The sequence below is a fragment of the Accipiter gentilis genome, chromosome 20, assembly GCF_929443795.1.
Source record: "Accipiter gentilis chromosome 20, bAccGen1.1, whole genome shotgun sequence".
NCBI lineage: Eukaryota > Metazoa > Chordata > Aves > Accipitriformes > Accipitridae > Astur > Astur gentilis.
Genome location: NC_064899.1, coordinates 15,804,610 through 15,831,682, shown reverse-complemented (window position 1 = coordinate 15,831,682; position 27,073 = coordinate 15,804,610). Strand labels below are relative to the sequence as shown.

The window sequence follows — 27,073 nt, the reverse complement described above, 5'->3', positions numbered from 1 at the left end:
TTAGCGTGAATCATATCTTTAAGGATGCAAGTGTAGAACATAACACCTAACACGGCAAGGGGACAAGCTCTGTGGAGTTTCTGTCACAGCTTTGAATGTTAATATAAGATTGTGTATCTAGAAGATACTAATTTTATTTTCTTTTTAGTTTTATTAATGTGCGTTTCCCTGTCTCCTACTGTTTTCCAGGGGACAGAGGTGTTTTCCTTTGCTATGCAGTTTCTCCTAAGGAAAATGAAATACATTGCAGGGCAAGTTCTGTGACAAATAATTTCTGGTCTATTTAGGCACCTCTGCCCTCAATTCATTCTTGTGCTTGTTCATGCTGGATCGAAGAAATTGTACCTTTTCACTATTTTTGAAGAAGACTACTTTAGGTCACTTGGTATTTTTGATGTCTAAGTTTTGTAGACCAGGATTAATCAGTATAGTCAGCTTTTGGCTTGTCAATTTTAAACAGATTTAAAAATTAATTTTAAAATGTAAGTGTCTTCAGATTAACGTTGGCAAACCACTTATTGTTCAACTTCCCAGCATTGCATTGGCTGTGTCAGAGAAGTCCTGAAATTAACAGGTCTGGAATCTGTGAAGGACATGAAGTCCTTCACGAGCAGACTAGCTTCTTGTAGTTATTATTATACTATCTTCCTATTATATACTTGTTAGCACTTAAAATTTTATGTCCTGTCAGAAAGGCTGTGTTGTCATTTCAACCTTCTGGAAACCGGACTGAGATTGAACTGAAAATTACACTCTTTTTTTTCCTCACAACCACTCACTTTTTTTTACCATACATGAGCAATTATTCTAGAACAAAACTTGTATTTTTAAATGTGGAACTTTGACTTGACCAGCTAATTTTGAAGCTGATCAGCTATTATAACAGTAATGAAAGATAACTTTGCCTTTGCTTTCCAGAATAAAAAGTGACTCAATTTTCCCTCTGTTTCCCTTTTTATTTTCTTTTATCTAGTTTGAAGAAAACATTCTGGATGCTTGCCTGTTCCTGATGGACAAGGCAGAACTGGAGCTCTCTGGGCGTGGAAACCCAATCAAAATCTGCCGTGTTGCCTCTGCAGTGGTATGTAATGGATGCCTAATATGTGTCAGAAGCAACTCATAAATCAAAGCCAGGCTTATTTAACTGGCCCTCTTGCCCCGATGTGCTCACTCCAACAGGTGCCAGATCAATTGTCCATTCTGACCTCCGGGGTCTGGTATTTTATTTCACTCGGCTAGAGGTGAAATACTTATGTCTGCTCATCTCCTTTTCCTGAGAATGGTATCTCACTGGTAGGAAAAGTGCTTTTAGACATTTCACTCCAGGCATGATAGCATTTCTTGTGACACTGTGCTCACTTTCTAGTAGCTGAGATAGCTAAGAAAGCTATTTCTGCCATGGACAGTAAGGCAGCATAATGGGTGGAATTTTGGATGGGGAACTGAGAGACTTAGTGTGGACTCCAGTACTAACTTCGATGGGTCTTAAGACAGTGCAATGGTGGGTGTTACTGTATCTGATTTTTAAGCCCTGAATGGCCTAGTCAGGCTGAGAATATTTATGTGAGCTACCTTGGCCCCAGAAGAAAACACTGTGAGAGCTGTCCTCCTAAACATGGAGTCCAGAAAACTTACCCCATTCAGAATGGAAGTACCTATAATAACCAGAAGCAAAGAGTAAGGAGAAGACTTTCCATGTCTCCATTCTTTCCAGCTGCTAGGCACCAGGAGTCATGCCGTGGGTACAAGAGCAGCCCCATCCCTAATATTCAAGATGGACGTCTCATCCAGGATGAGGAAGGCAGAGGCTGAGTCCACTCCTCTGCCTTATAGACCTCTGAATTGATGCCTTCCACTTCCCAGAATAATACTCTAGTCATTGAGCTAGTGTCATTAGATGTTCTCCCAAGTCAGCTACTAAAATAGACTGTCCACAAAAAATGGCTGCTGGAGACAGATGATCCTTTAACTCACTTGTTACAGCATTTTCCCAGGCTTTAAAAGAATGAGCTCTTTGTCTTAGATGACATTGAAATGGGATCTCCAGCCTCTCAGTGCCACATGCTGAACGTTGCATACCATCATGTTAAATAGAATAGCTTCCGCAAGAAGTATTGAGAATACCCCTACTTCTCTTTCTCTTTTAACCTTTTGGTTAGTTCTTTCACCCAAGACATTAGAAATGTGACTTCAGACCTTCAGACAGAAGTAAGAATTGAACGTGGTTCCTCATTGCTGGGCTAGTAGGTGTAAAAGGTCCCTCATGCAGGGACCACGGAAGCCTTAAGGGCAGAATAGCACAAAGTTTATGAACTCAAAGAGGGCTTGGATATCACTTAGGTTTTGAGCCACTCAATCATTCTAGGGAGGTGGAGAAATTCACCGTTGGAAATCCAGGAGTCAATGGACTTTAGGTCTAATCTGCAGGACTAGGCCATAGGGTGGTAGTTTTGGCCGTCTGAAATCTGGACCTCAGTAAGAAGTGGCCAAGAGGTGTTTAAATCCCATCTGTGTTCTTTATCCTCATTCTTTCTCAAGTTGAAATGTGATAGAGCTGAGTTTGTCTGAGGAGGTGCCCCCGTTCTGGGATCATTCTAAGGTTTCCTGACATTGCAGAACAGGTAGAGTTGCCCCCTTCTTCCTCTCTTTACAGCCAGAGGAGAGCCTGAAGGTCAACACTCTGCCTTGTCCTTGAAGTGCCTCTTTTCTTGGCATGTCTCCTACAACAGTGAGATGGGCACAACCCCTTAACCCTTTGGTTATGACTCTGAATACTTATCTTTATTCAGTCCTAGGGTTCACAGGAAGTCGATTTTCTAATTATAAAACAGTAGTTAATCTAGCCAAAAGCTTTTAAATGAGAATTGTGATTTATTTGGCTGGTGTGTAGCTGTTCCACATTAGCATAATTAAAAGATACAGGGCGAATGAGCTTTTTGCACAGCCTCGACTGGTTTGGTTCAAATTGCTGCTAGGAGATGTATTGCTCGTTAATGCCTATCAGTATAGCCATTAGTCAGCAAAACTCCTTGCTTTGTATAATCTTACCAGGAGAAAACTTACACAGCAAATTCCTTCTTGTTTTCGTGTGTGCTGGACTGTAGAAATTAGTTTCTACTCTAAAAATAACAGTGGACTGGTTCTCCTCTCAATCTGCTGTAAATCAAGAGTGATTTTATTAAAATCTCTGGGCTGATACAGACAGAAAAGCAGACGATGTTAGGAAAGAATCTAGCTTAATATTTCTGAGGCTTGCTTATCAGTGTGTAACTGATCATTTTTATTAAAGATACGTAGCAGTAAGCATGTTTAACGTTAATAAAACTTACTAAACTGGCAACATGGATACTCACTGTGGTGATTTAATCTCTCCATTATTTTTAAGTGTCTGACCTTCATTCAAAGTTGTTCAGTGATGGAGGATCCGTGGCCCTTAGCAAGATTGTTCTGTTCATCTACCTTCTTAATTAAACATTTCTGTCTGTCTTCTAGCCTAAACTTGGCTATATTCAGTCTCTCCCATCCGATCTTTGTCTGCTGTGTTAAAGAGCTCTTTATTATTCAGTCTCTGACATCCCTAATGCTCATTTCCTTTGTCTTTAGATCAACTCCAGGGATGATAATGGTGTGATTGCTGGATCCTGGGACAATACATACAGTTACGGTGTCGCACCTTCAGCCTGGACGGGAAGCGTGGACATTCTCTTGGAGTATTACAGTTCTAAGCAACCCGTGCGATACGGCCAGTGCTGGGTCTTTGCTGGTGTCTTTAACACATGTAGGTACCAGTGAGAAAAGCTCCATGCTGCTATGCAATTCTTGCTTAACAAGGGAGAGCTTTTAGGTTAAACTGACTAAAATACTTCCTGGCTCTGTAGTGTTCAGGAGTAAATAGTAAAGATACTTAAAAATACATGGCTAAAATAGATGGTCTTTAAATAAACCTTTGGCATCTCCTTCAGTTCGACTGCTCTTTCACACAAATCTCTTAACTATTTATTGGTTCAGTAAAACATATTCAGTGACTCACGAGGGTAAGTTTGGGAGAGAGAAAGTTAGTCTTTTGGCACAGTCCACATTTCTGTTAGGAAATTGGAGATGAACAGGGGGTTTGTCATCTAGACCTGCAACATGAGACTGTTACCCAATATGGGATATGTGGTGGTGCTTCTGCTCCAGAAAGGCCAAATCACACCTACTGAGGATTGTTCCTAGCAAAATTGATGTGTGCTGTCCCAGCACCTGTCTACTGAGCACTGTTAACACTTTCTATGGAGTTTGTGAGCCAGAACAATGAGGAAAATGCTGGCCTGGTTTATGAATTGTCTAGCACTACAAGGCTAAGTCTGAACACACTTGCTCAAACTAGAGTTCCAATGTTGCAGCAAACAGGATGTTACGTGTTGTAAAACCCAGTAGGAAAAGCAATGTTGGATTGGTCCCATTTTTTACTGTCTAGCACTTTCTAACAACATCATCTGCTAATACACTGGAACACACTGCAGTCAAGAAAGACTCTGGGAGTGTAAAAAATGTGCATTATACAGATAATGGGGACCAGACATTGGAAGCCGTGCTTATGTCAAGTGCCAATCTAGAGCCAGTCAAGCTGTTTCTATGTTTATGGCACTGGCCAATAGAAGAAGCTGAACAGAAATAATAAGTAAGTGTCTTTCTTAAGCCCAGATGATCTGTGCTAGAAGCACTTACAACATACGCATTTAAGTACCAAACCTAGGAGGACCAGATCAGCTTAGGACCAGGGGGACACAATAGGTATTTCTGCAGGCTTGGACCCTACTTTGCATCAAGTACTTTTCAGCCGCAGTTGAAGGTCTAAGCTTTGGTGTTTGTATTTAAGATGTGAAAAGGAAATTACAGAAAAACTCTTTGTGAAACCTTTCCCTTTTTTATCTGTCTCAATACCATCACATGTTGCTGTCTCAAGGAATAGCATTATACTTCTCTTTACATTATACTTCTATCAAATATGAAGGATATTAATCATGCATTTTCTGCAACAAACATGGAAATTGAATACTTAATGACAAGTTACAAGACTGGTTCTTCACCCTCAGGCAGCCCTGGACATCTCTATGTTTTCACTTTGTTTTTGCTTGTTCTATATATGTATGTTTCATTTTGTACATAATTTTCCTCCAGTCTGGATAATTGAATTTCATAACTCATTTTGGTAACTTGAGGTAGTTCAAAAGCTATTCAAAACAGTAAGGACCTTGGAAATAAAGCTGTCTTCTGACCACCTAGCTTTCTTCTGGCACACACTTGTCACATTGCAACGGGGGATGCAGTTTCAGGTTTCTCTGCTTCTCTTTCATATATCTGGAAAGGTACCTGTTTTGATTTGGGGAGGTGCTGGCAGGTGCTCTGTCCTTCAACACATAAAATAGTTCATTTTATTCCTGGTGCAGTGGGATAATGAGCAATCACTGTCATCCAGAAAACCTGAGCGATGTCTACTTCCTTCACTGCCTGAGGTTGTATGGTCTGTACTTGATGCTCCTCAGCCTCTGCACAACACAATGGGTTCAAAAAGGCTCTTGCAAATGTTTCCTATGGATGCAATTCCTCGCAGCAACTTCCATGGGCTGCTTTGTCTTCTCTGCCTATTGCCTCATCTGGATTTCTCTAGATCACAGGCAGACCCACACACCAGTTCTCCCACCTTCCTCCCGCACTGGCCCCAAAACACCACTATGCAGTATTTTGCCTGCAGGCCACTGTGAAACTGGGGCGACGCAGCAGAGGCCCAGAGCCTGCTGTGTTAGATGGAGAGGCGTATTTATCTGGGGCAAAACTAGACTCGGTTTGCTGACTAAGTTAGTCAAGTCAGAGACCTGGCACTTTGTACTGCTGCAAGGATTGCTGAAGTATAAAGTTTGTTGAGCATTATGAAATGAAAATCTTGTCCAGTGGCTGATCTGATACATAGCCACTGACACGTCCAGCTGCTGACCACTGCACAGAGAGGACAGCAAAGGTCCAAACAGCCGCGTGCAACTAAAAGGGTTGTTTTGAGCTGAGTTTGAGTCTTTCTCAGAGGTGCCAATGTTTTATTATTGTGACCAGCCCAGCTTTCCAAGGTTACTATATTGTACACTCTGGATAGTCATCTGTTAAAAATGCGAAAACGTTCTGAAAAATGGTCATTAATCTTGAAATTGTCAGAAAAATTATTTTCAATGAGCCCTGATGGCTCATGTGCTGGAAGCCTGGGAGGGCACTTGAATTAAGTTTAATCAATAGGTACATATGGTATTGGATGCATCCAGGTAATTTGTCATCCAGGAACTTGAAATGAATGTGCGGTGTTACACTTTATTGGGAGTCACAGTAGTGACACTAATGAATATACAAAACCCAGCAGTAGCAGCAAGGGCTGTTCAACATTGCAACATTGGAACTATTTTTAAATAGAATTTTCAATAAAAATGTTTTCCCTTTCCAAAAAACCCCTCTGTTTTCTGCAGAACCATGTTGGCTCCTAAATTGGAAAACAGGAATTTTTTTTGGCTGAGAGACAAAATATTTCATCTGGAGAAGCAGAGGTGATGTGTCACCCTGCAGCCCCACACCTCCCTCGGGGCCGTGCTCCATGCCTATTTATCAGCCAGGGTGCACCACAAACACAGAAGCCTAATGATGCACTAATGCACTGCAGACATAGCCGTAGCATTTTCACGTTTCCCAAATTTACCACTTGTCAAATGAGGAGAAGAGCCATCAGTGCTACACTGTGATGGTCTGAGATTTAGGGGTAGGGGCTTTTTTTTTTTGATCCTTCTTTTAAGATCCTTTATGGGAAAGAACTATTGACTCCAAAATACTATTACTTAGCAATCAATACAAATTATGTAATGCATTTTGTTCAGACTCTTTAACTCTGACATTTCACTTGCAAATAATGTAGCTTTTCTCCCTTGTTAGCAATAATTTTCTGCTTTATTCTTTGTGTTCTCCATATCCCTTCTGACAGCAGATATCAAACAGGAAAACTCCAAATCAACCAAAAGGAGACACTTTCTTTTCATTTTCTTTTTAGCACAGACTCATGATTCTCTTGGGTTCCTGATACTAGGAGACCTAATATATTTTCTATTTCTTACAAGCTTAAACTTACTTTTCTTTGTACCACATTTGGTCATGCAGTTGACCCACTGCACCCAGATTTGCCCTAAAAAGCTACGGTGTGGTCACTATGCAAGACAGTTTTAAAACTATTGGTAATCAGCTGCTTAGGTTATAACCATTGTACCACTACGTATCTTGAATGCTCATCATTTTGGGACCAAATAAAATATTTAACATATTCTATATAAAGGCAGATAAGAGAAATTATTTGGGTAGTTTTGACTGAGTTTTCCCATTTTATTCTAGTTATTAATAGTTTCTCTCCTCTCATCCTGTTATCCATGAGCACAGTCTTCATATTTGTCCTTCTCATCACACTTCTCTCTTTGCCACAGTTCTGAGGTGCTTGGGGATACCTGCAAGACTCGTTACCAACTATTCTTCTGCCCATGATAACAATGCCAACTTACAGTTGGACTTCTTTCTGGATGACGAAGGGCAAGTGGACACCAAAATTACAAAAGACTCTGTCTGGTGAGTTCTCCTGGCAAATGCCTTTAATGTCTCAACTGTATAGGTAGTAAAAAATATGACAGCAATGTCTGTGGTTTATTTATTTCTCTGTGCATTAAAGAACACTGCTAGCTTATGTAAAATGGAATGAATGGTTTGTTAGTAGATGGACTTATATGAAGCGCTTGTCATGTAAAGAGGCAAACCCTAGGGGATCCCACTACTAATGTTACCATACAGTGCACATTTAAGCACACTGGAGAAAAGCTGGAATGGGTTTGTGCTCTTTAGGGCCATGCTGTTTCTAAAAATAGAAAGGGGTAGGATGGGCACTTCCATCAGTCTAGAGCCAGGCTCAAAGGGATACCTCAATGTCTATGGAAAAACACCTTTCTTGTTCTGCTTCTGCCCAGTTCCCAAACTTGTAGGCTGGTTTTACATTGTGATCATGCAGTCACTGTCGCAAGTAGGTACTTTTTGAAATAAATCCAGTTCAGCTGAAAAAGAAACGAGCCAAGGTATCAAGCAACTTACTGAAATGATATTGCCAGATTTATAAGAAGAAAACTCCCTAGGAACAAGAAATGGAGTCTACGTATTCTTTTGGATAAGACAGTCCCCTAACTTGCTCCTCGAATTCTTACTGTCTCCTGTCTGACAGGAGAAGTGTAGCAGATATTGATTATATGCCCTGTTCAGTAAAAATTATGTGTGGGTTATTGGGCCTCAAGCCTCTCCTCCTCAGAGTGAAGCAGTGAATGTGACCTCTATATTCCTACATTCAGGAGATACTTGTCCTATTCAGTGTTAATACACCTGATTTGTGTCAATATCTTCAACTCATCAGCATAGCTGCTCATCAGCATGTTTCATTAATAACCTAATCTCTTTATATTAAAACTGTAATAAACCCATTCTGTGGTGGAGGAAATGACTGTACCTGTTGCTGTAACCTCTTGTATGTGATTTCTGTAATCTGTTACCAAGAGGGAATCTAAGGAAAACAATTAGGTTCATTTACATCTGAAGCTTGTATCACAGCATCACAGAATAGTTGAGACTAGAAGAGACCCCTGGAAGTTATCCAACTCCCCTGCTCAAAGCAGGGTCAGCTACAGCAGGTTGCTCAGGACTGTGTCTAGTTGGGTTTTCAATATCTCCAATGATGGACACTCCTCAACCTCTCTGGGAAATTTCTGCCAGTGGTCAACCATTCTCACAGTAAAAAAAGTGTTTTCTGATGTTCAGACAGAATTTCCTGTATTTCAGTTTGTGCCCCATTGCTTCTTGTCCTGTCATTGGGGGCCACTGAGAAGAGTCTGTCTCTGTCTTCTTCCCCCCGACTCCCTAACCAGGTATTTATACACTTGGATAAGATCCTATTGAGCCTTCCTGTCTGAAGGCTGAAGAGTCTCAGCTTTCTTAGCCTCTCCTCACGTACAGCCTCTGGTGTATCAGCCATTCCTTCCAGTTTTCTATATGGGCAAACTTGCTGAGGGTGTAGCAGGTCTCATCATCCAGGTCATTAATGAAGGTGTTAAACAGTATTGGACCTACTATCGACCCCTGGGGTGCACAACTAGTGACTAGACTCCAGATCAGTTCACACCACTGGTCACAACCCTGTGATCTAGGCAGTTCAGCCAGTTTTCAATACACCTTACTGTCATCCACTTATCTAGTCTATACTTCAATGGTTTGTCTCTGAGGATGTTCTGGGAGATGGTCCTAAAGTCAAAAGAGAAACCAACCCCCATGCACTGGTCTCCCCTTGTCCACTCAGTCATTCATTTCATCAGAGAAGGCTATTAGGTTGGTCAGGCACAGCTGGCCCCTTGTAAATCCATGCTGACTACTGCCAATTACCTTGTCCTTAATATGTTTGGAAATGTTTTCCAGAAGAATTTGCTCTCTAACCTTCCTGAGGATCAAGGTGAGGCTGACAAGTCTGTAGTTCCCCTGGTACTCCTTCTTTCTTGAAGAAGAACAGGCTACAGGCTTGGGGAAGAGTGGCTGGGAAAAGGCCCAACAGAAAAGGACCTGGGCGTGCTGGTCAACAGCCGGCTGAATATGAGCCAGTAGTGTGCCCAGGTGGCCAAGAAGGCCAACGGCATCCTGGCCTGTATCAGAAATAGTGTAGCCAGCAGGACTAGGGAAGTGATTGGCCTCCCATACTCAGCACTGGTGAGGCTGCACCTCGAGTCCTGTGTTCAGTTTTGAGCCCCTTGCTACAGGAAAGACATTGAGGTGCTGGAGCGTGTCCAGAGAAGGTCGACCAAGTTGGTGAAGGGTCTAGAGAACAAGTCTTATGAGCAGCGGCTGAGGGAACTGGGGTTGTTTAGCCTGGAGAAAAGGAGGCTCAGGGGAGACCTTATCACTCTCTGCAACTACCTGAGAGAAGGTTATAGTGAGATGGGTGTAGGTCTCTTCTCCCAAGTTACAAGCGATAGGACAAGAGGAAATGGCCTCAAGTTGCACCAGGGGATCTTTAGATTGGATGTTAGGAAAAATTTCTTCACTGAAAGAGTTGTCAAGCATTGGAACAGGCTGCCCAGGGAAGTGGTTGAGTCACCATCCCTGGAGGTATTTAAAAGACGTCTAGATGTGGTGCTTAGGGACATGGTTTAGTGGTAGACTTGGCAGTGCTACATTAACAGTTGGACTTGATGATCTTATAGGTCCTTTCCAACCTAAACAATTCTATGATTCTAAGGAAGGAGTGCTATTTGCTTTCTTCCAGTCCTCAGGAACCTCCCCCAATCACCACGACCTTTCAATGATAGATATGAGTGGTCTTAAAATGATATTGGCCAGCTCCTTCAGCACTTTTGGGTTCATCCCATCAGATCTATTGGACTTCTGTGGGTCCAGTTTGTTTAAATATTCTCTGACTTGTCCCTCTTCTACAGATGGAAAATTTCCATTACTCCAAACTTCCACACTGGTCTCGAGGGCTGTGATTCTTGAGGGCAAATCTTAGCAGTAAAAACCAAGGCAAAGAAGACATTGAATACTCTGGCCTTTTCTTACTGCTTTGCCACCAGGTCCCCTGCCCCATTCAGCAGCAGATCCACATTTTCCGTAGTCTTCCTTTCCTATGTGCTTGCCTTTCCTACTGCTCTTCACATCCCTTGACATACTCCGTTTGATCTGGGGTTTGACTTTCCTAAACCTGTCTCTGCATGCTCAGACAGTTTCTCCATATTCTTCCTGGTCACCTGTCCCTGCTTCCACCTCTTGTGTACTTTATTGTTATGTTTGAGTTCAACTGGGACCACCTTCTTCACCATGTGGGCCTTGTGCCACTTTTGGTTGATTTCCTGCACACAGCCATGGACCATTCTTAAGCTTGGAGGGGGACCAACCAGCTCTCCTGGACCATCTGCTATCTAGAACTGCCTCCCGTGGGATTCTTCCAAGCAGGACCTTAAACAGGCCAAAGCCTCCTCTCCTGAAGTCCAGGGGTTTGGTCCTGCTATTTTCCGTGTTCCTTCCTGTTAGGATCCTTGGTGTTCCCAGCTTGCTAAGCTGCATATGGTCTGTGTGACAGCAGGACCTCAGTACATCTCATGGGGCTGGTCCTTCTATGGCTCACAGAGCTGTAAAGGAACAGTCACTCTTCTGAAACCTCATCTGCCTATAAATGATGTGAAACAAGACCCAGTGACTGGCTGCCTCACTGCTCAGTCCATATACAGCCAGTTATGGATCATTGCTATGCTTCAGACTTTTCTTCTCCCCTTCTCCTAATCTGATCTATGAAACACCTCTCCCACACTTTTGACATTTCCTTTTATTTCCCTACCTCTCCTTTTCCCAGCTGTTGCCCAAGACTTCTTAATTCAGTCCTGGTTTTTTTTCCATTCTTCTGGGACAGGGCCAGATCATCCAAAATCATCCTTGCTCCACTGAAATCTATATGCAACTTCACACTAGCATTTCATCCATCCTACGTTTGGTTTTTTTGTCTTGATTACTTTTTGAACTGCCTTGTTCATCCTTTTATCCTCCTGCTGCATTTATTAGTACATGGTGCACAGAACCCTTTGGGCATGACTTAATATATTGCACACCTCTTTTCATTTCTCCTCTGTGTCCTCTCTCTTCATTACTCTGTAACACTCCATGCTAGCCCACATGCCGACTTTAAATGACTTGTGTCTTAACCTTGATTTTATTTTTAATGTCTCTTTTATTTCTTTTTCTTTTTTTTTTTTTTTTAAGAGGACAAGCTCAAGGTATTTATATAATGATTTTTTTAAATGTATTTCTCACTTTTATTTATAATCTCCTGAAAACTAGAAGCAAAGCTCTTTTTCTTTATTAATATATCATTTCTATTGCCTTGTACTGCTGGAGCTGATCTGTCTTCAGGTTTTAAATACTCTCAGACTTCAGGGATACTTGGAGCCAGGATTTTTAGTCCAATCAATCTCTGAGTGTGGGGCTCCCTCTGAATGTTATCTGACATTTATTTATTTTTATTAAAGATCATCTTCTCCCGCAGGATAGGAAACAACGACAACAACAAAACAGATATACAAAATTACACAGACTTTGCAAAAAGTTATTTTTATAAAGCTGGCCGGATTTGGGCCCATCAGTACTGCCTCTGTCCCCTTACTTTGTTCTCCTTGTCTTTCTTAATGATGATATAAAGACACTTACAGAATATTTCTTTTGGATAGGAATCAAGACTCACTCCTCCTGTGAGGTCCAAGCAGACCCACATCAGTACCTCAGCAGAAACTTGCTCGAAGTCATCCAGCCCCATGGGGGTTCATCCATGGCCAGGCCTGTGGAGAAACCCCTTCTGAGACCTCTGCTCTCCCACTCACTTCCAGCTCACTTTTCACCAGTTTCTCAATAAAATTACCAGTGGCTCTCTCAAGCCCAGTGCCTGAGCTTATTAGCTAATGAAAGGGCAGCAGCTGTTTCTAGCATGTGCCTGTCTCATAAGCAATATGAAGTACCCTTCTTAAATTGTCTTCCAGGCATAAAACCCACCTGATCATCTTTTATTAATTTCCCCATCGCTTAGTTTAGTCTATTCGTAATTATCTCTGTAAATATTTAATGGTCACTACATTGATCTGTATAGCCATTCTTGCTTTCTTTAATGTCTCAGGCTTGCTGTAGAATACAAGAACTATAGAATCAGTTTAACAAATTATGGCTGCAGAGCCAGTTCCTTGGCTGTGCTCACTTCTACCAAAGAGAAGTTTCTGCTACGTTTCCGAGAGGCAAATGTTCCCCTCATCCTCCTTTCCTTAATGCTCATGTGCTTTACAAGCAACGTCTTTCTGACCATTCACTTTCAATATCCTTAAATGTCTTTGTTATTTGCATGGTAGCAGACATTAAGAAATTGGCATCCTGTTGCGCTCAACATTACACCAATAGAAACCAGTAAGAAAGGTCCTCTCCCGTAGGATGAGTATAGAAAAAAAATATAGAAAAAAACCGCATTACCTAATTACAGAATTGGAAGCAGAGCTGCCATTTTCCACACTGTTATCCCCCCCTTGGTTTTATCATCCTTCCCTCCTGCCTGCTCTTAAGGTTCTTCGTTTGCAGAACACAAAGCTAATGACACATCTGAGTTTGATTCAAAGTGAACTAGTGAAGGCTTCAGGGCAGGGATTGTCTCTGCCACATGTTGGCATAACAGTTTTCAAAAACCCACCTACCACAAAGTGCGTCCTCATTCTCTGGTAGCCCTCAGCAAAGCTCTGTGAGCATGATTCAGCATTGACTACTCTCAGCAGCATCAAAAATTCTCTGAGTGTGCGTCATTTTCCTTGAATAATTCCTTTTCTGTAGTGCTGCTTCATTAACTCTCCTAACTGACAAGTTTTACCCTGATCCAAGCTTTCATTTCCACTTTGAAATGTCTTGTTAGACAAGCCTCAGATCCTTCTGACTCTGCTCCATGGCTGGTTTTCACCTATTATTAATGAAATGGTCAGAGTTTAACAAACTCCATTTTGGTTGCTAATATCATTGCGTGTACTATGGGCTGTATCAGCAGCTACATGGATGTAATTTCATTCATATCTGCTGTAGGATATGTACAATTTGCAAGCAAAATTGCTCCTTTCTCTATTCTTTCCTTCTTTTATTTTTCTGCAATAATGAAATTCAAATACTTTGCTGGCTTTACTGCAAGACCCTCTTCCTAGATTCTTTTTTTTCTTGCTTGTGCTCTCTCTCCCTTGAGCACCGATAGCATTACAGAAGTTACAAGATCTGTCTTTCTTTTCTGCTCATCTTTGAAACATTCTGGGCGGACTGTGTTGGTGCTGTAGTGTTTTTTTTCTTTTCCTGAGAATCCAGTAAGTGAGGGCATTTCTACCCTGAGTGCCTAGATGAACGGCTCTCAGAAATTCACCTTTCAGCATACTGTCCTGGGCCCTAAAGGCCAGACTTGGCACACAGTGGTTGTAGATGGGTTTTATGAAAGCTGTATATTCTGAGAGATCTGATCTGCCTCATTGGCATGACACACTGGGAAGACCTTATAAGGAATCCACAATGAGGATAGTCTTATAAAGCCTATGCAGGGTCTTTTTCTCAACCAACATGGAAACCAGCTAAGCATGTTTGTTTTGAGCCATGAAAACAAAGCTACGCACTGTACGTTATGGAGTTGATCTTGAAATCTCTTCAGAAGAAATGCCAAAGCTTCAGTCTTAATAGTTATAAAGCAGACCATGCTTCAATGGCTTGAAGAAGATTCAAAGCTTGCTTTAGCAAGCAGACTGAAGTGGAGGTGTCTGGCTGGAAAGGGATTGTAGTTTGTGTAGCATTTCATATACCCCAACAACCTCCAAGCACTGGAAAGTTTTCTGAGACATTTGCATTCAGAACACACTAGAAGAATCAAAAAAGCTTCTTCAACTTGCAGTCAAGAAACTACAATGAAGGATTGTGGCCTTCAGGTTTTAACAGATAGGTAACAAACTTCTAGACCTAAAAATCTGTTCTCTAAAAAGAGCCAACTTTTTCACCGTTAAATTGGCAGATGTTGTTATTGAAGCAATGGCACGACATAAATACACAAGTTTATTTTGGTTTGTATGTTTCTTTCCAAGAATTTAATATTCTGGTCTCATCTCTTTTCTAAGGAACTATCATTGCTGGAATGAAGCTTGGATGACCAGACCTGATCTTCCTGTTGGTTTTGGAGGATGGCAGGTTGTTGATGGGACACCCCAAGAAACCAGTGATGGTAATATTGCTTGAAGTCCTACTTAGCTCTCTTTCCAATGCTTGGGTTCTTTTTGGCAAACAATGAGCTGATGATAACTGAGCCACTGGCACCATATGGCCGGTGACAATTTCTTGCACCAGATAACCACCCTCACCTGTGCTCAGGGCCTTCTTCTGATTTGTTTTGAGCTCTAAAATAAATCTGTCCTTTTTATAACACTTGCTCATGATGCATGTGCACAAAATCCTGCATGAGATGGACCCTGCTTGCTACAGAATAGATGTAGTCCTGTCGCCAAAAGATAGCTTCTAGAATTTTAGAGAACCTATACAGGAAATTGATCAAATTAATTCTCCTTTATTTTATGTCTGCAGCCCTTACTAAACTTCCTAAGCAGGCAGTAGGTGGGGGAGAAAAAGTGAAAAGCCACTGCTATTTCTTCCCAGTCCTTAATTTTCCAGTTCTTAAAAGACATTCTTAGCAAATGTGCATTGAGATCTTTTTCAGTCCGTGGTCTAACTGAGCCCTCCCAAAATTATCTGCTTTAACCAAAGCCAGCTGTAACTCCATTTTAAGCACTTGAGACTTACAGTGGACCTTACAGTGCCATTAAGGTACCAAGACATTAGATTGTTTCAGACTTGAGTCTGTGTTGTTTAGAGGGCTGGTAACAGAAATTAAACTTTTCACTTCTTGGTCAGGAGTTCCTGTAAACTATTGAAAGAGTTCACAAAACCCCCAAGAATTCTTTTTCATTGAGGAAATAGAACATTTTGACATGTTTTTTATTTAATTTAGTCTCTCACTTTATCTCTCTTCTCCCCATAGGTATGTACAGGTGTGGCCCAGCCTCAGTTCAAGCTATTAAACATGGTCACGTTTGCTTCCAGTTTGATGCTCCTTTTGTCTATGCTGAGGTACATACCTGAAAATTTTTAGTGCATTGAGCGATATCAGTGGGACCATAGGTGAGACAGAAGATAAGGCCCCACTGCAATATATGGTTTGAGAAGTTACTTCACGTATACTCCATATCAAAAAAAAAAATCTCATAATTATATTTTGACATGCAGGCCAGTAGGTGTGATACAGCTCTAAGGAATGACAGAGATTTCTCTAATCTCTGCTCACCAACATAATAAGCAGAAAAAGCTACTCTGGCTCCGATGAAACTTCAGGCTGTGGTCATTCATCCTTCCCAGATTCCAGCTATGCTGGCAAATAAGTCACTAGCTCTAGCTGCTCATCTTCATCCCTTGTTAGCTGTTCCTTCCTTGTCAGGCTTGCCAGCAAAGCTGCTTACGTTGTGGCTCCCTTGCTTATTTCAGGCAAAATGGATGCAGTGATTTTAAAGAAGTCTTTGCTCACCACATTCCTTTTGGCTGCAGCGGGTCAAGGAGAGCTCACATGGGTGGTTTGACTGGCAGATCTGAGAGGGAAATATCTCCATGAGGAGCAAGAGGGCCTGGTCTGGAGTTTTAACCTCTTGCACCACCAGAGCTGGTGTGCCCAGAATTGCAGCAGCTGCAGAGCAAGTCTCTCTCTAATTGACTTGTATACAGCTTAGGACAGAAAAGATATTTTATCTATGAGGCATTCGCCTCTCTGTGGTCTAAAGCTTTTTAGTGCAAGGAATGTGTAATCACGCTCCCCAAGTCCGACCAGTATCTCTGTAGCCTACTCAAGTTTACACCGTCTGTTGTTCTGGAGCTGCAAATAGTAAAATGCATCTGGTCATTATTGTAGCATATGAGTAATTTTAAACATGGGACTTCATGTGAGTAATTAGTGGGACTTCAAGTCAACATGTCATCAGTTTGAGGGGAAATAGGCTGGCTTCCCTTCCTCTCTGTACTTCCATGTATCTCAATCCTTTTTCATTTCATTTTATAGGTGAATAGTGACATTGTTTACTCAAGAAGGCAGAAAAATGGAACCCAAGTGATAGAAAAAATTGACACAACCCATATTGGGCAGTTGATTGTGACCAAGGAAGTTGGGGGTGATGGAATGATGGAGATTACTGAGGAGTACAAGTTCCCAGAAGGTAACCTGAAATGGGGTGGGATCATACTGATGTAGATTTACCTGAGTCAGATCTTGGATGGCAGATTTACGAACCTCTGGCACTGAGGGAGCTTCACGAAAAGCTGCCAAGGTGCCCTCTGGAACTCTTTATTTGTAACTCCATCCCAGAAACACTGCAGATGCCTTGATGAGAGCACAAACTTTGCTATTTGGAAATGCTTTGGACTGAGTAAGCTGTAGTGAAAACAAAGGGTAGTCAAGGAGGACCCCAAAGCATTCAAAACAATTCAAGGCTTTCCGTACAGCTGTTTAGACATTTGTTACTCAGGCCGGATGTTCACACAGAGCAAATCAGTGTAGCTCCATTAATGTCAATTAAGCTACATCAATTTATCTGGTATGGCTTGAATCTTTAACACTAGCTCACTTGGAAGCTGTGAAGTTCTAATATTAACTTTACCACAGGAAGGTTCGCTGTCTTGATCTGTTCATTTCAGCTACCACAGACTGTGGAAGAGGCACCCTTGTGATCGGTGAGTGGGCTAATGCAGTACCCCTGTTTCTTTTCTAAATTTGATTTTCATTCATTTCTAGGCTCAGCGGAAGAGAGACTGGCTCTTGAGACTGCTGTGATGTATGGCGTTAAAAAGCAAACTACCCAAGATACCACTTATCAGCCACAAATGGATGTTGACATGGACTTCCAAGTGCAAAAGGCAGTCCTTGGCAGTGACTTTAAAGTCACTATAACTTTCAGGAACAAAAGTCGCAACTACTACACTGCTACTACCTACCTTTCAGGCAACATAGTCTTTTATACAGGAGTCCCAAAAACTGAATTCAAGAAACACTCTTTCAGTGCAAAACTGGAGCCCTCTTCCTGTAAGACTTCCATAGTTGTTTTCAAACCTGCTAGCTTTTTTTCTGTGTCATTAACTGTCACCAATGTCTCTACCCATGGGTAGAAACAATTCTAGTAGCTAGGGGTAGGATATTGTATTGGGTATCAGGAGGCTCCGCTCCCAACGCTGGCCCTGCTACCAGTGTCATTTAGAGCTGAGACTGTTTTCTTCAGGCTGTTGCTCCTTGCATAATGCTCTTTCACCGAGCTGCATGTCTGGGAACTGTTAATTTTTTCTTATTTAGTACAAAAGAAAGCAAAGGAGTACATGTATTAAGCAGCAAGGTATTGTTTTCCATACCTTTAGTCTTCTAGCAGTATGTCAGCAAGTGGAAGGAAAGTTCTGGTTCCTCAGGGTGTCATTTACAGGGACAAAAAGGTGAATATCTTGCCTTACCTGGTAGAAGCTGACAAGCTCTGAGAGGGTTCAAGTGCACATCTGGCTTTGGAGGACTGGGAAGATTTTATGTTTACAGTGATCTAAAAAGCTGATGTGTAACTAGAATGTGCCACTATAGAGCAGGAGCATGTGTCAGCTGGGCAGGTACCCCAAAGGTGAGTTATCTTTAGGGATGCAGCATTTGCTTTTCCTAGTGCTCTCTGGACTGCGGTGGGGAGATCCTGCCTCCCTCTTCTCATGAGAAAAGCAGTTCCTGGCAGCCTAGCTCACACGGTTGAGGGCAGGATTTTGCATTGCTCAAAGTAGGGAAGAAGGGACGTTCTTCTTTTTTATTTTGGACATAACTAATGTGTTTCCTGTCAGCCATGGCAGCCCTGTTCAGAAAACGTTCAGCAAGTGTTGAGGACCTGCTGTACTCCAAAGTGGTGTGGAGCAGGCTGGTTGTAGATCCCTGGCTCCTCCAGCGACAAGTGACTGCCAATCACTTGTTCTCCTGGCAGGTCTGTGCTCTTGGGTCAGTGCCTCCAGCTCAGCAGAAGTGATGAGAACATGTTCTTATGGAGGCTAAGTCAGAGGATCCTCCACTTGAGTTCCCTAGTGAGAGAGTCAGGAGCAATGATTTTGCCTTCTTGATGCTACTACTGGGCAAAAGCAATCTCTGCTGAGCACAGCAGGAGTGGCAGGACTTTGGGAGGCCGAAGGATGGGCCTCCTGATCTGGATCTGGTGCTGGATCACAGCAACCCTGGCTGTCCTCTGAGGTTTCTCCTCTGTCTTGTCTATCTCATCCCAGCTCAAGAGACACTGTGAGCCCTCTCTCCTCAAAGAGGATGGGTTTTGTCTCAGTGAGAAGCATCCATGGAACCACAGTTCCTGCCATGCCGTGAAAAAAAATCCTCTGCTTTCTTCCTCACTTTGAGCATCATCTAAAACTGCACATTTTTATTTGGAGCTGATTAATTTCCATAAAATAAGAGTCCACTTACAGGGATCTACAGGTGAAGGTTAATAAAAATGCTACCTCTGGTCTATAACAAAGCTCTGACAGCTGCTTGCTGGTTCTTTCTAATTCCCCAACTCTTTTGCTGGGTGTCTGGAAATGGGCTTTGGGTTGTTCTAACACAGTCTATCAAAACACAGTGTGGGGGTTTACGGTGGTTTGCATCAGTTACTAAATATTTGATCTGAAATACTGCAAAACTTCTGGAGACTTGGCTAGGTACAGTAAAAAAATCAGTTTCAACTGCTCGGTCTAAATTCTGTGATGCTTCTTTGACGGGGGGAAACTCAATGATCTTGTAGGAGATGTGCAAATACCTGTTACACTTTCTGGCTGTGATTTGTGCTTGGATCCAGGACTTACATCTGCTCTTGCATCAAAGGTCTGTCTAAAGTATTATAACCTAAAACACAGCTTCTGCGGTGCTTTGAGGCTCATCTGGCTTTGTGCAAAAAATGAAATGAATAGATGTTTAAGCATCAGTGAGCCTCATAATTCATTTCTTCTAAGTTAAGTAAATGGTTTGTAAAAAGCTTCTTGAAACCATGCTGGAAACTCTGAATTGACTGATGGTGAGTGAACACAGAGCAGAGAGAGGCACCTGAGAGAACAGAACAGGGATTTTTTTACATGTGTAGCAAAAGTATGTCCCCCATCACTGCTTCTGGCCAAGAAGACAGGTTTTAAGGTGTTACCACCTTTCAGGGTGTAAATTAGCTTATATCTGAGCTACAGTCATCGACTTGTGGAGCACTTTGTCCCGTAACAGGACAAAAAACCCGCACAAGTTATGCCATCTCTCAAGGTGATACCTAAAACTTGAGCACGAATTCTTCCACCTTTGCCTTGGAAAGGAGTACACATGCAATCAGATACAATGTCTGAGCAGATGGGCAATGTGAAGGCAGGCAGCATGATCATTTGCAACTGCATGAGAGTACTCCATCGGGGTGTGATGGGAGGACACCTTCCGAGGCACTCAAGCAGAATTTGTAGGCTTCATTCATGGCAAGAAGCGTACATATACATATCTGGAAGTAACAAAAAATTACAATACAATAAAAATGTGTCAAAGGCATTCTTCCAGCCCATGCTGCTGAAAGAATGAAGCAAACCAAGTTTTCAAACAGGAAGCGAATGCATGGTTTTCAGAATAATGATTAAAGGAATTGTGTGGGTTGAAAACATCTTTGAGGATTTGAATAGCTTAAACCTTCCAGTGCCTTCAAAGGTGCTCTTGCATCTACTCAGTTATATTTAGTTTTCTCTATTTTTTTGAAAGGCTGTAAGGCAGCTCAGTGTTGTGTCTCCCTTGGCTTTCCTAGGTGCAGTAAGTGGTACTGGCAATTTACCAGCAGAGCCAGTGCTAAGGGAATGGAAGTCTATTATTCTTTTTTTTCCTGTGGTGATTAAATCTAAACAGAAAAGTTCGTCTTTCCTTCCACTGTAAAGTAAAATTCTCTTCGACTGTAACTAATGTATTTGTTTATTTACTTCCTTTACACAGATGAGAAATACCTTGCCTGATTTATAATTTACAGCTTGGGGCATTATGGGAAATTATGGGAAATTGTTTTACAACAGATACAGAGTGAAAGGGAGGGAGAGAGGGAGGGAGGGGGAGGACATCAAGTAAATTTAAGGCTGGCCTGGTAAATCCAGGTCAGCTGGTCACCAAGGCAATAGCTTTGAAACCAAATCAAGAAACTGGTTTTGAAGTGAGCGGATCAAAAGAGTGAAAAGGGGTGAATGTCGTTCACCCAATTGAGTTCAATTATCTCAGTGTGTACAGTGTATGTCACAAATACAATACAAATAATGGATAACAGTAATAATCATAGTTAACAGATGGGAGATCTTGATATGTTTACTGGGGTTATAATGAATGTTTATAGATGCAAGAGCTCCAGGTCTATATATTCTGCCTGGTCACTTAGTTAGCAGGTCTGCTTCTCTGCATCACATTCTCACACCATTGTTGGCCTGGGAATTGCAGTTCAATATGGTTAAAATTAATGATTCCCTGCATCTGAACCGTCTAGCCTAGGGGGACGTGTTCCTTCCAATAATTATTGTCAGGGAGCACGTGAAAACTCTCTGGAGGGCATGCTGGCGACAGGAGGACCTTCTTGCTAAATTTTGCAGGCAAGTCCAGTGTAGGACAAAGGCAGATATCCAGACATGTCCTGGAGAGCAGGTGGTCTCCCAGCTAGCCTGCATGAGTTCATACCCACCAGTGGCAGCTCTGGTGGCATCCCTGGTGGCATCCCTCTGCCAGGAAGAGAGGCAGAGAAAATGCAGGAATAAAGTGAAAGAGCAAACATTTGCAAGGGGAACACTCAAAAGCTGGTTTGGACCTTTGTGCCCAGTAGCCATTTCTTGCCAGTCTTGGTTCTCACTTAATTTGTGGTAGTGCCTAGAAACCTTCAACAGTGACCTGGGCCCATGCTGATGGGCACTGGGCAGAGGCTGTGCACAAACCCAGTCCTTGCCCCAGGGAACTCACCGCCTAAATGGAAAGAGGGCAAGATAAGAGGGGGAATGGTGAGTTAAAGAAATGAAGATAGTTTGGGCAAAAAAATCAAAGCCATTCTTTGGTTGTGGGCCACCTTTTTTCCAGGGCATTTGTGTAACTGGCACTAGCCATGATGGGAGGAGTAATTAGCCATTAGATTGCTTCAGATGCCTTTTTTCTTTCCTGTTTCTCCTTTCAGCTAGCACTTTTGATGTTCTGATCAAATCGAGCGAGTACCTGAGTCACCTGCTGGACCAAGCCGCCTTTCATTTCTTTGTGACAGCACGGATCACTGAAACAGGGAAGATTCTGGCCATGCAGAAGGCAACAGTCCTGGAAATTCCCACGCTGCGGATCAAGGTAGCTCAAGGCTGCGGTGGAGGGGAGCGACCACCACGCTGCATGCGGGCTGTTCTCTACAAAGCTGTCACATTCACTTCTGGGCCAGAGGGATGTATGTGTGTGTGCACGTTAGACTTTCAATCTAACATGGACCTTATAAAGCAGCAGCTGGCTGGAGGGTGTGAGGGTGTATAGGTATGTTATACGTTGTACTGAGTATCCCTACACTGAAGTCTGAGGCTGACGGCATCACTGGTAGTGGAAAGCTGGAGTGATCTCAGTGGAGGAAGGAAGGGAAAGATCTGAGAAAGCTGGAGAAACTCCAAGGGTAGGAGAGATTACTCACTCAAGTCACTCAGGTCTTTAACTACTTCACAAGTCCATTATATTTAAAACAACACAGCACAGAGGCCTCTTGCTGACGAATTAAGGACACTGCTTTTGAGGTGAATTTGCTTGGAAAGTTCCTGCAGGTGTTGTGGAAAGTTTCTTCAAACTCGGACAGGCAGCATCAATTTGGGACAATGCTTTCAGGATTTCAGTGCTTTGTTGTTGCTCTGCCAGTGTACTGTCAGCAGAGTTCCCTGAAAGCTCAAGCATTTCTGCAGAGGGTGGCATGGTACCTATGACAATGTAGAAGTGTAATGTTTGTGATAGGACAAGGACCCTACATTGTATGGCAAAGGCAGGGCTGAGATTTAGAGTTCTCAATTCATAATTGGGCATCCAAATAAATGGCCTTATTTTCAAAAGTGCTGAGCCTTCATCTGCTTTGAATGATGTCATTTGGATCTGCTTTTTTCCTAATACTAAAAAAAAAACAACAACAGAACACCTGTTCAGGAAGCTTTATATAAACATGAATGCAGCTCCCTAAAATTCAGGACCTTGAAAGAAATCTAAGTTTATAGACCTTTTTCCTCCTGTATGTTTATTTGAACCAATGTTCAGGTTTCCATATAATAATTTACGTAGTAACCACAGCCTTCTGCAGAAAAAGCTTTTTAAAGAACGTAGATCAAAAACTACAGTGAAGTTTGCAAAAAAATCTACTCCATTTCATGGTCTGCGGAAATGTCATGATGATCTGATCAGATTATTGGTATTTTCAAACAAAAGTTTTTTGGTTTACTGAGCATTCTAGAGAGGAGGTAAACAAGGCAGATAAACTCTACTTCAAATACCTGTCTTCAATAACCAAATTTTAAAAGTAGAGAGTTCTTTCAATTCAATACTTAAACAGAACATCTTATACAGCATCCCCAATTTCAGTTTCAAAATAGTTTATCCTTCTTGCTGTTATGAAGAAAGGATGTTTAGTATATAGGATAGGTTGTTGTCCAATAACCATATTTTCTGATAAAACTCAGTTTGTCTCTGCTTCTTTGTGATGTGTAAAAATATGCTGAAATTTTAATAGCTGGATTTTTTTAAGAGAGTGTATGTGCATGCCTGTGTATATACCTATCTCTTTATATAGGAAACTTTGCTTTATTGCTTTTTAAAGAAATCTGAGGAAGCTTATCTCCCTAGTTTTCTTGTCAGATTTCTCCATTGAATGTGACTGGCTGACTGGAGTTCTTAATGTGAGAGAAAGAGAGAAGAATGAAAAAGCTTATTTCCCCTTATGTCTTTGGATACATCTTTGATCTTTCTCTGTCGGTCTAAGAAGATTGTCGGAGTTAACAGCTGAGGAGATTACACCATATTCTAATTTAGCTTGAGACCAGGTTACAAAAATGAGCTCAGCAAATACGTATCATGGTCTCAGTTGCATGTGTGGGATTTCAGGGTGATTTTGAATCCTCCCATGTAACAGATCTTAAATGGGCAATTGAAATAAGGAGGACATAAGACCTCCAACTGGGCTACGACTTCTGAAAATGCCACTGATGTCTTTTTGCAAATTCAAGTGGTCAAATGCTGTTGAGATCTTAGCTGCGAGTATCTCATCCTTTACTCTAGTCAATATATCGGTATTTGGTGCAGAGTGATCCCTTAGACGAGAGTGTTTCCAGCTTTTTGCAACTGTCATACTCCTTAAAAATTTGCAGTAGGGCTGCAGACCCCAGCAGAGCACTTTAAATTTATTGACAAAATACTTGTTTTTCTTAGTTACCTTTCTCAAGGCCCTTTAAAGTAGTTCATGGACCAGCTGGGATCTGCCAGCCGTAAGTTGAAAACCCTTGCCTGAGCCTTTTATATTCTGTGAGAAATATTGTGTTCCTAGGGGAAAAAAAACAAAAACAAATCCCCATGCATGTAGTCTGTTTAAAACCAGCTTCATTTGGAGGTGTTTTCCAGGCAGCTGTACTACTGGCACTGATCTGAAGGGACAGACAGATCCCTTCAGCTGTGTACTGTAATACGCGTGGAAGTCAATGCAATCTCTGTTCATGAGTCTCGCAGTTTCATATTTTCCGGTGCAAAACGTATTGCTTTTTTTTTTTTGCTGTGTAAGGGTATTGCAGGACAACTGGCTCTCAGGTCTACACAGAGCACATGCGCAGGGTTGGAAACCCTTCAGAGCACAACAGGCGGTTGCAAGGCAGGGGGAAGACAGGCACAACACTTTTTGGGGGGTGAAGAAATGTGACCCAGTGTTTCTAATTTAGGGTAATAAGATCTGCCCTTCTCTTTCTGGAGTTTATGACCTGAGCAGTGCTGGTGGGGGAGCCTGGGGAGCGGGGAGAGGCCCCCTCAGCTGGACTCGCCCGCAGTTGGACACTCAGCTCCAGGACTGTGCATGCAGATTTCTGGTTTTTCTATGCAAATGAAAGCCTGCCTCTTGACCTGCCATGTGGCTTGAGGGAAAATTGCAATGGGTAGAAAAATCTGCAGTGGGTATCTATGGGCCCATCCAACAGTTTTCTACTGACTAGGCTTTCTCTGCCTCATGCTGTTTTGCTGTGTGCTCCATTCCCCCTCCTCGCCTTCCTTGCAAATACTGTGCATTTTACCCTACAGATTTCAGCTTGGGGCATTTTATTATTATCAGCTTGTGGAGCGTTGTCCTTTCCTTGTCTTGCAGACCCAAGGTGAGATGGTAGCTGGTAAAGAAATGTCTGTGACTGTGGAATTCACCAATCCTCTGAAACAAACCCTGGAGAACGTCACACTCCGCCTCGAGGGACCCGGTGTGCTGAGAACGATGAAAAAGGAGTTCAGGTAGGGAAGAAAGCACAACTAGCTGGGAGTTTGTCCCCTGCTTGCTTAGAGGAGGAAGCTCACAAGAGACACTTAACTAATGCTGCACTGAGTAATTCAATTCAGACACTCTCTCCTTACTTTAAAATTCAATGCACAGGGGGGCTATAGGTCTCAATAGTCAGAAGTCAGGCTGCCCAGAGAGACTGTGAGAGCATTTCGTCTGTTCAGTACCAGTGTTGGAGAAAGAGGTAGTGGTTGTGGGTAGTTGCTAATGCAGCCTAAGTTTACTTTTTCACTGTATTACGTTATTTTTAGCGCTTGACAATAGCACCTACGAGCTGCTATCACAGAAAGACGGACAGATTTATCCCACACATCAAGTGTTTACTGCCACTTGCTCAGTATGTGGAAATCAAGTCCTGTGCTGTTTTTCAAAAAGGGCTTTTCTCCACTCGTTGATCATGATTATACAAGACGTTCAGGTACCTCAGATGATCTTTGCAAGCTTATGTCAAGACACAAAATGTGTGTCGGATGCAGCAGAGCTGGCTGGGATGGCTGCAGCGTGTGTGCGAGCACACAGCTCCCCCCAGTAACACCACTGAGCAGGCTGCTCTGGCACAGAGGCGTGTTCCCAACACAGGGTGCTCCCAAGCCTGACGAAGAGGAAAGCCACCTTCATTACACTCAGAGTTGCACCTCACGCTGACACAGTGGTACCCATATACTAAGCACGTTTTTTCCTAAACCCTCTTTCCGTTTGAGTTCGGTGTTACAAGCTCAGCATTAGCCAGTTCCACGATATATAACTGACATCCTTGGAAAATTTTTCAGCCATTGCTTAGTCTTGGGCAGCCAAAGCAATGTTATCTATCATTACCTGAGCTTATGGTCCCCAGGTGTGTGCAAAAGGAGTTTGAAAAATTGCCTGTGCTTCAGCAGCTGCATAAAATGTCAGCATTTTCTGCAGCCAGTAGGGGAGGTCTGAGCCTGATTGCACCTGGGCCAGTGATAAAAAGATCAAAACCAGTCTCCAGAGTGGAGCCGGATAGAAAAATGACTGTGAAAGGGCATCATACTGTGCTTGCTTTGTGCACGTGGTATGTCACAAACTCTGCTGAACATGACTCAGCACGGTCCACTTGAGTTACACAAGTTGCAGCGACAGCCCTCGTTGCTACCCAGCCGTGCCAGCCTCCCCTGTTGTTCTGCATCCTTCTCGATCCAAAAGCTGCCATGGGCTGCTCTCACTTTCAAGGACGCAGAAGTTGTCAGGTGCATCAAAGGCACAGGAGTTAGGGAGAAAAATGACTCATGGAACAGACATCATTTTCCTTCGAGTCACCATGTTTTCCCCTTTTCAGTAGTGCCTTTGGCATCATTTAAAATGGAAATGGATCAGCTTAGTCATTTTAAGATTTAACTTCTCTGAGATGAATGAAGGCTGCAGGTTATACACACAGAGGACAGAGCAGGGGGCAGTTGTAGTTTATTTAAATAATAATCACATTTGCCTCCATGCATTCAGGGTGATAAATGGCTCTGGTGTTGTGATGGCTCAGCATATTTACACAGAACCATTCATCACTGAATTCTCTCCCAGGAAAAACAGATTAGGGTGGCTTTACTCCATTTGCAAAGAGAATTAAACCTATTCCAGGCCTTCCCCACCCTTCCACTGCTTCCCTGTCCATCAGGAACTGTCACACATGGGATGTGGCTTTTGCAGTTCTTTGTGGGGATGAGACTTTTGACCTCTCTGTATTTTAAGGTAGCTTTTCTGTATCACTTGGGTGACTCCACAAAACAAGTATGTGTGATCCAGCTGATACAACGTTATTCTGGGAATGAGGTGGCTTGGGGGCTTCATATAGGAGACCATTCATAAAGGAGAGGGGGCTGGGGCTGGGATTTGGCTAT

General features: G+C 42.5%; 1 protein-coding gene across 6 annotated transcripts in view; it reads left to right on the top strand.

Moving 5' to 3' along the window:
• Positions 1-27,073, top strand: part of F13A1 (coagulation factor XIII A chain) — a 64,196-nt gene that overhangs the window by 32,826 nt on the left and 4,297 nt on the right. For all 6 annotated transcript variants that reach the window (XM_049823701.1, XM_049823700.1, XM_049823702.1 and 3 more), the window contains 9 exons: positions 974-1,081; positions 3,604-3,778; positions 7,488-7,626; positions 14,733-14,836; positions 15,647-15,735; positions 16,712-16,865; positions 17,441-17,728; positions 21,861-22,021; positions 25,035-25,171. In XM_049823701.1, the coding sequence (XP_049679658.1) occupies positions 974-1,081; positions 3,604-3,778; positions 7,488-7,626; positions 14,733-14,836; positions 15,647-15,735; positions 16,712-16,865; positions 17,441-17,728; positions 21,861-22,021; positions 25,035-25,171 (1,355 nt within the window). The remainder of the gene's footprint in view (positions 1-973; positions 1,082-3,603; positions 3,779-7,487; positions 7,627-14,732; positions 14,837-15,646; positions 15,736-16,711; positions 16,866-17,440; positions 17,729-21,860; positions 22,022-25,034; positions 25,172-27,073) is intronic.